Source organism: Apteryx mantelli, chromosome 1, assembly GCF_036417845.1.
Source record: "Apteryx mantelli isolate bAptMan1 chromosome 1, bAptMan1.hap1, whole genome shotgun sequence".
NCBI lineage: Eukaryota > Metazoa > Chordata > Aves > Apterygiformes > Apterygidae > Apteryx > Apteryx mantelli.
Window position 1 is genome coordinate 141,580,274 of NC_089978.1, and position 14,243 is coordinate 141,594,516.

A 14,243-nucleotide genomic window follows, 5' to 3' on the forward strand; every position below is an offset into this window, starting at 1 on the left:
AGGAGAGCAAACTTTGGCCTCTTCAGGGACCTACTTGGAGAAATCCCATGCGTTAGGGCCCTAGAAGGAAGGGGGGGTCCAAGAGAGCTGGTTAATATTCAAACATCACTTCCTCCAGGCTCAAGAGCGGTGCATCCCTTTGAGTAGGAAGTCAAGCAAAGGAGGCAGGAGACCTGCATGGATGAGCAAGGAGCCCCTGGCAAAACTCAACCAGAAGAAGGAAGTATACAGAAAGTGGAAAGGGGGACAGGCCACTTGGGAGGAATATAGGAACGTTGTCAGAGTATGCAGGGATGCGACGAGGAAGGCTAAGGCCCGTTTGGAATTAAATCTGGCAAGAGATGTCAAGGACAGCAAGAAGGGCTTCTTCAAATACATCAGTAGCAAGAGGAACACTAGGGAAAATGTGGGCCCTTTGCTGAATGGGGTGGGTGCCCTGGTGACGAAGGATGCAGAGAAGGCAGAGTTACTGAATGCCTTCTTTGCTTCAGTCTTTCCTGCTCAGGCCAGCCCTCAGGAACCCCAGACCCTGGAGGCAAGAGAGAAAGTCTGGAGGAAGGAAGACTTTCCCTTGGTGGAGGAGGAGTGGGTTAGAGATCATTTAAGCAAACTTGACACCCACAAATCCATGGGCCCCGATGGGATTCACCCACGAGTGCTGAGGGAGCTGGCGGATGTCATTGCTAAGCCACTCTCCATCATCTTTGAAAGGTCATGGAGGACAGGAGAGGTGCCTGAAGACTGGAAGAAAGCCAGCGTCACCCCAGTCTTCAAAAAGGGCAAGAAGGAGGACCCAGGGAACTACAGGCCAGTCAGCCTCACCTCCATCCCTGGAAAGGTGATGGAGCAGCTCATCCTGGAGGCTATCTCCAAGCATGTGGAGGACAAGAAGGTGATCAGGAGTAGTCAGCATGGCTTCACCAAGGGGAAATCATGCCTAACCAGTCTGATAGCCTTCTATGCTGGAATGACTGGCTGGGTAGATGAGGGGAGAGCAGTGGATGTTGTCTACCTAGACTTCAGGAAGGCTTTTGACACTGTCTCCCATAACATCCTCATAGGGAAGCTCAGGAAGTGTGGGTTAGATGAGTGGACAGTGAGGTGGATTGAGAACTGGCTGAATGGCAGAGCTCAGAGAGTTGTGATCAGTGGCACAGAGTCTAGTTGGAGGCCTGTAGCTAGCGGTGTCCCCCAGGGGTCAGTCCTGGGTCCAGTCTTGTTCAACTTCTTCATCAATGACCTGGATGAAGGCACAGAGTGCACCCTCGGCAAGTTTGCTGATGATACAAAACTGGGAGGAGTGGCTGATACCCCAGAGGGCTGTGCTGCCATTCAGAGAGACCTGGACAGGCTGGAGAGGTGGGCGGAGAGGAACCTCCTGAAGTTCAACAAAGGCAAGTGCAGGGTCCTGCACCTGGGGAGGAATAACCCCATGCACCAGGACAGGTTGGGGGTTGACCTGCTGGAAAGCAGCTCTGCGGAGAAGGAGCTGGGAGTGCTGGTGGACACCAAGTTAAGCATGAGGCAGCAATGTGCCCTTGTGGCCAAGAAGGCCAATGGTCTCCTGGAGGGGTGCATCAGGAAGAGTGTTGCCAGCAGGTCGAAGGAGGTGATTCTCCCCCTCTACTCAGCCCTGGTGAGGCCACATCTGGAGTAGTGTGTCCAGTTCTGGGCTCCCCAGTACAAGAGGGATGTGGCACTACTGGAGTGAGTCCAGCGAAGGGCTACAAAGATGATTAGGGGACTGGAGCATCTCTCTTATGAGGAAAGGCTGAGAGAGCTGGGCCTGTTTAGCTTGGAGAAGAGAAGGCTGAGAGGAGATCTTATCAACGTGTACAAGTATGTGAAGGGAGGGTGTCGAGAGGATGGGACCAGACTCTTTTCAGTGGTGCCGAGCGACAGGACGCGAGGCAACGGGCACAAACTGAAACACAGACGCTTCCATCTGAACATGAGGAAATACTTTTTCACTGTGTGGGTGACAGAGCACTGGAACAGGTTGCCCCGAGAGGTGGTGGAGTCTCCTTCTCTGGAGATATTCAAAACGCGCCTGGATGCAATCCTGTGCAATGTGCTCTAGGTGACCCTGCTTGAGCAGGGGGGTTGGACTAGATGATCTCCAGAGGTCCCTTCCAACCTCAGCGATTCTGTGATCTGCTTAATCCCAGTACTGTTTAACTCCCTACAGTGGCAATAAAAAGCATCTGGAGGAATGGAGCTTCCACTAGAGCCTATTTGCTTGCCTACAGCCAAGGCAGCCCACATTTTTTCAAGACATCTCCAAGAGCGAGACAGGTGAGTTTGCCTTCTCGGAGCGGCTTCCACCATCTCCTATCTGTAGGGAGGCCCAAGGTCCTACCACAGCATCTGCGCTGGCCAAGGCTGAGGTCTCAGCCTTGTCGCCTGTCACCAGCTGGAAAGGTCTCTGGTCAGCCCAGCAAGACGCTCAGAGCCGGCGGCTTTTCCACCGCCTTATAACTACAACTTGCAGATGCAAGTGTTTGCTCGAGCCATTGTTTCCGCTCCGCTCGCTTGGGGTTTTCAACCAAGCTGGGCCAGCACAGTCACTGGGAGCTCCCCAGCAGGCAGGTCACCACCACGTCCTCACAAGCTCTGATGGACACGGTGCTGCTCTGCCACCAGCCCCTCCAAGGCATCAGCACTTCAGCAGCCAGCTTGCATCAGAGTTCAAGAATTCCTCTTTTAAAATTGGTGTCAAGTAACCAGTTCACAGGTACAGAAGACAAATTGAGAGAGTCAAAAGGCTGGAGCTGAAGCCTATTAAAAATGAACAGGACAAGAGCAAACCAGCAGAGTCCAGCACAGGGTTTCCCAGACTCGGTTCTTGGCAAGATGGGAGATCTTAGCCAGATCTCAGAGAAAGGGAAGTCTATTCTCAGAGAAGGGGTGAGAGTGCTCAATGCACCTATTTTTTTCCAAAGCAATTCCTCCTGTCAAAGCACAAGACCTGAGACTGGGCATCCCCAGAGCGGAAGACAGGATTTTTTTTCCCTCTTGCAATCAATGGAAATGTTTTTTCAGCTTTTCTTTCAGGAGTATAATGTAGTAAAAAAATGGACAAGCCCAAAACTCACCTTCCACCACAATGTGCTTTTTTTTTTTGACAGTTAGTGACATTCTGAGAAAGGAACTAACAGACTCAAACTCTAAGCCCAGGACTCCCCTATGCACCAGCAGCAGTGAGATAGCAATTCATGCCCAGGCTTCACATTTTGAACATGAAATGACATCTACCAGGCTTTTCTTTCTTTCCATGAAAACAGATTCATAATTACTTCCAACCGCAGTGCAATGTGGATGTTTCCCCACTGAAATGGCTCCGCAGGGCCTGTCCCTGCTGCACCAGTCACATGCCGAACCAGTAACGCCTCAGAGGCTCTCTGCATTACAGAGACCCATTTGTAACCCGCTGATAAAACACAAAAGCAACCGAGGGTACTTTCAGACAATTGCACACCACACATTCTTGCATTTATTTTAGAATTCTTTTTGGCCCACACTGCCAAGCAGAATAAAGGCATTAATTTAGCCCACCAAAGACTGAGGTCAGCACTGGACACTGCCCAGCTCTTTTTGAGACCATGTTCAAAACAAACCAAAGCCCTATATACACACACACCTCTTACCTAGTGCAATTTAACAGTACATCTGGCATGGACATGTAAGTGTCCTGAGCTCTGGGAAATAGAGGCCACATCTTTTCAGTTCAATGACTGAAACTGAAAGCTGCAGCTAGACACATTTTCCTTAATTTCAGAATTATAAGAGGCACATGCAAACATCATCATAAATTCACCGAACTTGGAATCAAAAGCATTGGCATTACTGACATCAGTAACAAACCAATCATAAGAGGATGCTCTGCCTTCCCACCTTCTCCATCCCCTCCTTAAAAAATGCTATCGAGGCAAAAAGATGTTTTGCTTTCCCCCCCCCCCCCCATTCAGTAATTCAGTCTTCCAGAGCTCAGCTAGATGTCCACTTTTTACTGTTGCTCTGTCCTAATCATTTCCTGTTAGCTCCTATCCTCTACGGCTGCCACCCAAAAAACATCGCAATTAGGCCACAATCTTCATTCCAGAAAGCTAGAACAGCGCTCCCAGCACAAGTGGCCTTTCCCTCTGCAGTGTCAGGTGCCCAGCTGGGTTTAGACGAGCTCCTTCCAGCAGCCACACAAAAGCCACGTCTGAAAGCGCCAGGCAGGAACACAACTGCAAGGAATATTAGTAACCATGTGCTGGTGTGAAAATACTTTTCAGTCAAAGCTCTCAAAACCAAAGACAGCTCCTCTTTCTGCACTGGCTGGAAACAAATATGCTCAATGAATCGTGCTTTTTTTTCTTTTCTTTTTTTCTCTCTCCTGTCTCGCTTTGATAATGTCACGCAAAGTTAGCGCACTAGATCGTGATGACTTCCTGATGACGGGAACATCCTCCGTTTCCCACTTCTCTCATGCACTGATAAGTGACAAACTTACTTGATGAGCATCTTAGCCAGGGTGGAAAACAACAGAGACAGCCAGCAGCCAGCCCAGGATCCCACATCTGACTCTTCAGTATCAGCCACGAGTACAGTTCCTCTGCACCACTGCCAAGTAAACAATTCAGTTTGTTTCTAAGTTTTGCTGATCACATCCAAGACTTAACCCCATATCAAAGCGTTCCTTTTTCTCCCTCTGTAAGTTGTCATTGCTCTAAAAAACTGCCAAGGAGCTACCCAGTCTGAGCACTGCACCGATCATGTTCGCTAGAGAATGTGCAGTAGTCATTTTAACTGTCTTCAACACTGAGTTTCAGTAACATCAACACGTATGCCAGGGCCCAGCCAACACAGCCATACAATTCTATTTATTTCAAAAGATCTTCTACAGCTAAATCCACACATGGTCTCTTAGAGCTATAGCAGATACACTATAGCCTAAGACAGGCTGCTGAGCCTGCAACTCCAAGTTCAATCTATTTCGGGGAGGGGGCCTTGAGTTGCACAAAATAATTCAGAATTCAAAAGAATTAGCTATTCTATGTTTATGTAGTCTTTTCCTGTATATCGCATTGTCAGCCAGGCTGTTTTTGTAGCTACCCCACATCCTGACTCTGCAGCCCCCTCTCCATCATGGCTCCGTTTCAAGGCTGCTCTGCTTGAGAGCTACCAGAATCCCTCTACCCCCAACCCCCCAAACCTGAGTTAAGATTGTTATCACTGTTACTAATAAAAGGATCCTAAAGCTACAATCAAAACAGTACCTACCTCTCACCCAGCACTACTGAACAAGCAGACTTCCAAGCCTCATAAAAACATTAAAAAATAAAACCTACTCTTCGTAAAGAGCAAGATGGACAGATTACTTGCACTGAGGCTTTGTAATTCTTCTAACATGAAATCATCTTTGCAGATCACATCTGATTTACATCAAAATGCTAATTATAGGGCTGCTAACACAAGGTCAGCCCCTGCCCCTGCCCCCAAACTACTAAAGATGCACTAGCATCTTTAAATAATCAACACAACTCCAAATATTTGCAAATAGTATCGGCCAAGATATCTAAAATGAGTGTCAAACTGCTGAGCAGCTTTTAGTTAACATCCCAGAAACACAAAACCAAACAAAAACCCAATTCTCACTTAGGGGTAGAGCTGACACCTTGAAAATTTCAATTCAACACTGAAACATGAAGTAATCGTTAAGAATGAAAGTCTGTAAATGACTCTTCCTGTATCAACACAGACCATCAGGGAGGGAGAAGGGCATTTTCAACCTGTGTGAACCCCAGACTAATTTAAAAAGAGATATCATGCCATTTTTGGTCTTCATTTTGCTAAGCCAATCAAGTAAAGCAGTTTCAGTTTCCTCCCAAAGGTTCTCCACTCCCCAGGCACCCTTGTCACCCTTCTCCTGTGCCATGAGCTCTCCTTCCTCAAACGTAGCAATGAACAGTGCACGCAGCATGTCACAGGAGGTCGTCACATGGCCTTGGCCAATACGCCACAGATACATTCCTATTTCTCCTTGCAATACCTTGCCTGATACATCTTAGGCTGACAGTTGCTTTTTTCATATCTCATCAAGCCTGTTTCATGCACAAATTCAGAATCACATCTGCTAACTCTGGAATGGGCTTCAATTCTTTTTACTCCTATTTGAAGCTCTACAACATTTTATGGGGGGTTTTTTTGTTTGTTTTTTAAACCTGGGAAACAAAGCTAGAATAAGAAACTCAATCTCCCAGTTTAAACAAGCCCTGAAAGGAAAATGAACCCTGTTCCTTCTTGCACCTGATAACTATAAGCTCCATGAACTAATATTGCTGAAGGTATTAACATAAGGCTTAGCATGCTAGACTGTGCCAGTCTTTCAAGTGCCTATGTTTCATAGTAATGCAAATCTTTCTGGCTGTACGATGTTTGCTTAAGTTTTATTTTCTATCCTTTCTCGGAAATCTGATGGTGGAAAGGATTCCATTTCAGATCTCCCCTTTTCCCAAAAGGCCATAAGAAACCAAAGTACAGAAAACAAGAGACAGGAGCACGGTTAAACTGGTTTTGCACATATATTGTAGGAATGAGGAACTGTTTTTTAATGATGCCAGATGAAGCAGTGTATGGTAATACAACAGATTTCAGTCTAAGCAATCTCTTTTCTTCCTTAATAACTGCTAGATCATTTCATAAAGTCCACATAAAGAGCAGCACTGGCCATCTGCCTAGGGTATATGCCGCAAGACATCTGTTCTATGTATTAAAATGATGATTGTGAAGTCATTTCAAAAGCAGTTTCCCATTTTGATTCTGGCTGGTTGAAACATCTCTCCGCTACTCAGAACTCCAGCTACTATCACACTGGGCTAGAGGAAGAAAAGCAACATCAACTAAAAGACATGACTGCAGTTCCCAGCTCAACAATGCTGCGCATTTATTTCTGCATGACAGTGCCTGCTCAGTCAAAATTCCATTCTTTATAAATAATACTTCATCAGAGAAAAAAAGAGAAAGAGCCTGATAGATTGCCATAGTCCTTGTCAATCTCGTAATTCCAAGACACTAAAGAATATATTTAATGCACCGAGTTCCTCCATTCTCATGTCTGCTGAAAACAGGTTTCCTAAATAGTTCTGGAGACTAGTTCTGATACCCTGAAATACAACTTTACCACCTACAGGTAAACCCTAACTAACAATAAGAGCAACAAAGGTCTGACACTCATAATACTAAAAATCAAGCTAACCTGAAACAAGAACAGAAACACACCTCCGCAATACTTACCATACACTTAGTCCATTCTCAGAAGGGATGCTGGTCAACTGTGACCGGAGCACTGCATGAATCCTATAGGGCCTGAAGCTCTCTGCTCAGGGAGATTCAGAGCTAAGAAAAGTGACTAGCATGGTACATTATTCAGTGCAAATCTCCTGTGCTTGCAGCACATACACATCCTGAGTCTAACTGCTGCACAGAGCTCCAGTCACACAGAAAACAAATATGCAGCTCAATACAAACCATCCAAAAATCTTGGTCTGAGCAGCCCTTTAAGCCAGACAATGTCCTTCCAAGGTTTCTGGCCCAACATTCATTCTTGCTGATGGACCTGCTTCTCATGTTTAGAGAGCTTTTTTCTTTACCTTCAACACACCTTGCCCTTAAATCCCCACTGGGGAATTTCAAACCTTTACAAGCTCGCCCTACCACTCTCATCCCTCCAGCCTCTGGAACAAGAGGGGCCCACAGCCAATGGCCCTATCCATTGAAAATCCATCCTTCCCTCAGGACAGAGCAAAACAACATTGATGACCTCGGTAAGCCACGTTCTCCAGTACATTTTTCCACTAGGTAACAGGTCTATTCTAAAAAGAAGAGGCCACAGAAACAACATATTTGCAACAAAAGTCAAAGAGCCACAAGGCATTCACAAAAAAAGAAACTAAAACTCCTAAGTCCCCAAATTGCTGAGCATGTTTTACTTCAAATGTGTGATGACATGGATGGCTGAATCAGAAGTTTATGAGCCTTAAGTATAGGAGATAAGTTGAAATGTGCTTGTACATAATGCTTCTCAAAACTTTTATGATATTTGATGACTTCTGAATTATGTTTTCTTGTTGGCATGTCTAACGTACTAGACTTGTTGCTCATATGAAATAACATGATATAACTCTTATCAAGTAATCTTAAACAGCTGAAATGTATTGGGAGACACTGGTGTATGCAGAGCTGCAGAAGCTACTTACTAGCCAAATTTTAAGGGTATATTTCTGGACATCTTAACTACATAGGAGAGAAACCTATTATAATTACTTTTTGCAGCAAGCTGTTAAAAGAAATCCATGCACATACTATTCTGGAATATTCGTTCAACAAAATGAGCCATTGCATTGAAAAATTATAAGTATGAAACAAGCTATACACTGCAATTTGCTGTGTGACATGCCAGTAACTGATATTAATGTCTGGATTCTAACAACACTCTGCAAGCTTCATTTATTTCTCCCCCCCAACATCATACCTAATATTTAGTGCTGGTCAATGTTTATCTTCAAATTAATCTTCATAGAAACCCTCCATTTTACAGATCACAAAACTGAGGCAAAGACTCCTGGTCAAGAGAGCACACAACCCCCATAAACCCAGTGGCAGCTGGAGTTGCTCAACATTTTAAGCTAGTTAGAACACAGACCTACAGCATTGTCACAGCAGAGACAGAAACGGGATGCAGGAATTTAAGACCTTCTGCCTACAGCCAGGACCTTAAATCCACCACAGAAACAACAAAAAAAAAATACTGCAGTTAAGCACTTTTCTCCTCATGCAGACATATACTAAAGAGAGAGATTTTGTATTACGGGATCCAGTGCAACACTCGAATAAGCAGACTGAGACTGTTTCATCTTTGTTTAGCAAGTCATGGTTCAGGAGGGATTTTTAGCCTTAAGTATCACACCCTCTAAGGTGTGGCAACTCTGCCCCCATCATTAAACACTCTGCGGTAGAAGCCCCAGCATGTAGGTAAGATCAGTTTAACCTGTTAACTAGCTATTACTGCCCTTTATATCTTAACATTTTATAATGCATTATCTATTTTTTTTTAAATATACCTTTTTCTTAGTGTACACATATTAACAAGCTCACTGGGTCCCACATACCATCAGTAGATAAACCAGATGCTGTTTCCAGACACATCTGAACAATGTGTTCATAGAAATCAACAGTAGAATGATTAATCCAACAAACCAATAATTTTTACCCTACAAAATATCAAAGGGCAGACATACCACCCAGAAAAGGCGAGACATAGGCTTTTTCCTTGGAAATTGTCAAATGTTGTCAGATGCCATAAGCCAGAATTAGCACACACACAAATCTCAAATTGCTGTTCTGTTGTTTCTCAAACAGATAAGGGGGAAAAATAAAAGGAATATTAAATATTTCATTGGTCCTGGAATTAATGCTTTATTGCAACAGATGGTGAGTCAGCTGCCAAAAATTAATACAAAACATAATATTTAATGCATATTGGTTATGTTTCCCTGAAAAAATGCAAGCACATCCCTTTTTATGGCAGTGAAGGCAAAGACTACTGTGGTAAAATCAATCTCTTCCAAAACTGGACAGTTCAGGTACAAGTAAGTGCAACTGCTGAAGATAAAATAAACAGCTGGGCCAACTACCTTCAATCACACCTTCAATTCTTTTCCCTCGAAGGAAATGCTTGGTGAAATATAATTCTTCGGGACAGAGAACAGTCAAAGTAAGCTGGAAAGCACAAAGGAGCTTAGTTTAGGAGACTATGCGGCTCTGGCTGCCCCACTGCAAGGCAATTCTGGCTACATTTGGAAATGGGATAGAGAGCAAAGCCAGACTGCTGTGGTCCCCAAAGTAAGGAAACACACAGATGGGTCTACTTAGAGCAGCTATAGCAACCACCGACATGCAAGGTTTTTTTGTTTTCCTTAGATTATTCTCTTTCCAATTAAGAACCATTTTAATTTAGATTGTGAACTGATTTACAAACTACTCCAGTCAGTAGTGAATTATCAAGAACCAACAAATTTGCAGCAGTACTTTGAGTTTTGCCAAAAAACAGGAAATTGTTTTTTCTGGACACAGACAATAAGCAAAAGATACTTGCCCTGGGACATTTTGTCAAGGAAAATTTTAAAAAAATACTACCTGCAGTCAATGTGACTGTAGCATACTATACAGTAGGACTATTACAGCATTGAAGACAGTCAGTGAAAGTCTGTGAAAAGTGAACAGCCTTGAGATAAATAGCAGATATCAAGGACCGAAGCTTACCAACATTTTGTAGGAAAGTTAAAAGCACTATTCCCTTAGTAATAGCCTGTTTTCGGAAGAAGAAAAAAAATACTCCAATATATCCAGGGTTAAAAAAAAGAAAAAAGGAAACACTGACAACTGAAGTGAGGATAAAAATTTACTCACTCTAGTTCATGCACACAGTATGCTTTTTGCAATACACTTCATATTCTTTTTCATCCTTTACTCCTTACCAACAGTCAAATCTTTTGTCTACACTGCAAAACTAAATCATTGTTGACAAATGGATGCAGTCAAATGCCATTTTCTTTGTCTACACTTGTAACTAGAGACCTACTCTGCTCCAGTTCAGCTACACCCGTTGCTGTCAACAACTGTCAACAGCAGTTCAATTTAGTGCACTAAAGAGAGCCCAAACAATTTGGTAAGAATGATTTGAGCTAAGCGGGTCCCATCTGGCTACTCCAGAACACACAGGCAGAACAGCCATTGCAAGAAAAACATTTAAAAATTATTAGGAAAACAAACAGTAAAAACGCACCAGATCTGGCAGAGGGATTCAAAGCATCTGAAGTTACTTAAGTGCTGTGACAAAAAAACAGAAACGGGCTTGCCAGTTGCCCGAGTTACAGACTCGTCCACTTTTCCTTCACTTTGTTATGGAGGAGACCGTGATCAAGATGTCAGTGACAACATCAACCCAATATCATAGTAGTATTTATTTTCCATTTAAAAAATTGTTAGCTCTATGAACTGGAAGAAAATATCACCATCACTAACTTGAATGGCAATCTACCACTGACCCAATAGAAAGCAAATCCAACTAATTAAGGTTGCGTTTTTTAGAAAACCAATGGTAGAGTCCACCATGACTTTAAATCATGCTGATATTCACTTTCACACTTTAACAGCCAAAAGAATTACAATCTGCTTGGATTAATACAGTACACTGTCATTAGGTTAGCAATTAAATCCCATTTCTGAGATTGTGTGATCTGAGTCACCAACATCTGCAAACATCTTTACATCTTGTGCAATAGTAGGCCTCAGATCTTGATACACTGAAGTAAAAAGGGGCCTTTTTTTAATGGCTCCCATGTTATTTTGGAGTTACCACATTATGGTGACAGCAGCTTCTCAAAACAGTCCATGAATTAAATTTATTATCCAGTTTGTGATGTGGGATTTCTTAACTCTAAGCCAATATAACAACAATGAATCAAGATCATTCTTTATAGAGTATGAGTAAAAATTAACCACCTGTTCAAAAATTTTTCTTTTGACATTGAAAGGTATTTGGTCTCTAACTATTGACATATACAACATTCACCAGTACTTCAACGCACCTGTGAGCACGTAAGAAACCACTCTCAAATAGCATCTCCTCTCATGCCAGTCTATCTCGACTTTAACAAACTGTCAGCCATTCTGTCGCTTACAACATCAGTAATTATACACATGAGAAAGTTGCAGGCTGACCATCCTAGGAATTACTTTCTTCCCCATGAGTATCACTGACTAGCAGATCAGTGATTTTCAAATGATGGCTTAGTGGTAAAAGCCTTCCAAAGTGGTAAAAGTCCTTCCAAAACCTTTCCACATCCTGAAGTTCCACACTAAAATGCGTCCAGTGGACAGAGGGATTCTCTCACTGACAATCTATTAGTTAGGTAGCAGCACAAGGGGAAAAAAACAGTGGAGAAATATTAGGCAGGTATTCTGTAGGCCAAAAAGCACATTCCTAAATTTGACACTGTCAGAAGCAGCACAGTAATACAGTTATCTTTCTTTCATAGGATTTGTCCTATGTTCCCTGTGCCTGATCAGTAAAGCCAACATACTTCATAGCAGCACAGGAAGATCTCTTTAAAAATAAATCAGGACTACAATATAGCCACAGAACGGAAAGAAACAACTCTATAATATGCCTCTGGGGGAATAAGTTTGACTTTCTGAGCAATAAACCAGAAGTATTATCTAAAGTGTTCAGAAAGGCACAACTCAAATTCAGGCCCTAATTCTATATCTATCCAATAAGGAGCTTAACTTTCCTCAAGAACTGTGTAATTGAAGTGACCACTAAAAGGCACACATTTGTATTTGATTATAACTTAAGAGAAAAATTCCATTTCTTCCTCCCAACTTTGTTTCTTCAGCTGCTATTTTCCCCGCTGCGTACACTCTCACTACCACCCAACCATCTCTTCAACTACAGTCAGGCCCAGCTCCTTTTTCTCAACTGGCATTTTCTCTTCTGAGAAAGGATGACACCTTCTCTTCTCTGCTTCTCCCAGACAGCAGAAATAAGGCATATGTAATAAGGATTTGCTTGTTGTTTGCTTCCAATTGTTCCTACAGACATTCAGCTTCTCCTCTGGACTATAATAGGATATTCTGTGTCCTGATACGAGCTAAGTTTGAATCCTCTAGGCCTTCTAGAGGAGGTAGGAAGCAAAAGTCTCATGGGTCAGAGAAGAGGCAGCTTGTTATGGCCTTAGAAAACAAGGACAGAGCTCCACAAATCCATTGAAGCAAGAAAGAAATACTACCTTCCCCAACCATAAAAGATAACTATTTCTTTCCTTGAACTAGAGCTAAGCATGATGCAGAACAAAATGTAAAGCATATGGGTCTAAATAAAGATTACCTTTAAAAAACTCCAGTCATCTTTTACTTCTTTAATAGTTACTTACAGTACTGTAAGTACTAGAGGAACACACAGTGCTTAGAACCAGGAACCAGAGAGCGTAACCAATACATACACCATGTAAGGGTAACCACTATGAAAGCCAGGAAACCTCTCTGCTTGAAATACATACACACAGTTTCTCTATAGGGTTTTCTTTCAAATAGAGTGCTACAGGTGACCCAAGGCCATCTACAGCAAACACTGGCATTCATAGTTCAAGACAGACACACTGGGGCCCCCAAGCCCTTCCCTACCAGAAGCCCCACACTCCATGGGCAATACCTCCTTGATGCGCTTCACTAATGCATTCTGGTCAAAGGCAACCGCTTCCGCACACTGGTGAAGGTGGTCTTGGTACCGGAGACAGAGCTGCAGCACCTGCTGGGGGTCCAGCTTCTCCAGTTTGGCATTGGTCGGAGAGGTCTGCCCACTGAGGAGTCCTAGAAGGCACAGGAAGGAAAGGAGTTAACCCGACTGCCTATATAACTAAACAATTCAATTGCAAGCGGAGAGGTAGCAGAACAAATTCGGAAGAAAAGCTTTCAAAGAGGTCATTGCAAAATAATTCAGGATTGAGGACTACTGAATGGACTTCAGTAATGTAATAGCCCAATGAAGGATAAAAGTGGGCAGCGAAAAGCAGGTATTGAAGGTTTACGGATGTTTAGGATTCATCAGAAGCAGTGCAAAGAACACTTCGCCATACAGCTCAGCCCTCCTTTACAGAACACAAACACGAATCTTAAAGGCGGTGCCATAATGCACAAGGGCTTGGTTTTCAGTGATAGGGGCCACAATGCAAATCCTGTTTCTTCTCCTTCACAAACTATTTTGAACTCTTAAAAATTAACCTTCTCCTCATTTACACACATCAGAAGAGAAAGGAGTCGAGCTCTCCATTCCCCAAAGGGCATGAAAATCACACTATTTTTAGTGGAATCATACTGTCAAACCCAGAGTTCAAAAAATCATTAAAAATCCTCTGGTCCCCTAAAAGAAAATTGAATAAGAAATGATAGGTTAAATTAAAAGTCAGGGTGAAATGTCCATGTTTTGCCTACCTTGCATTTTTTGAGACTTCAGAACACTTTCATACTTTAAGATTTTTCTGTATAAACCCAAAGACTAGGAATGTACATTTCTTTAAATTAAGATCCTTACCTACTCCCATGATTTTAGGCATTACAGAAAACTTACACGTACACACACAAATAGATGTATGAGACTTAAAATTGTGACACTGGCAACACCCAGAGGAGCAAAT

At 43.0% G+C, this 14,243-nt stretch overlaps 1 protein-coding gene across 1 annotated transcript in view; it reads right to left on the reverse strand.

Moving 5' to 3' along the window:
* Positions 1-14,243, reverse strand: part of BORCS5 (BLOC-1 related complex subunit 5) — an 80,755-nt gene that overhangs the window by 9,063 nt on the left and 57,449 nt on the right. The window contains exon 3 of the mRNA XM_067304789.1: positions 13,262-13,419. Within this exon, the coding sequence (XP_067160890.1) occupies positions 13,262-13,419 (158 nt within the window). The remainder of the gene's footprint in view (positions 1-13,261; positions 13,420-14,243) is intronic.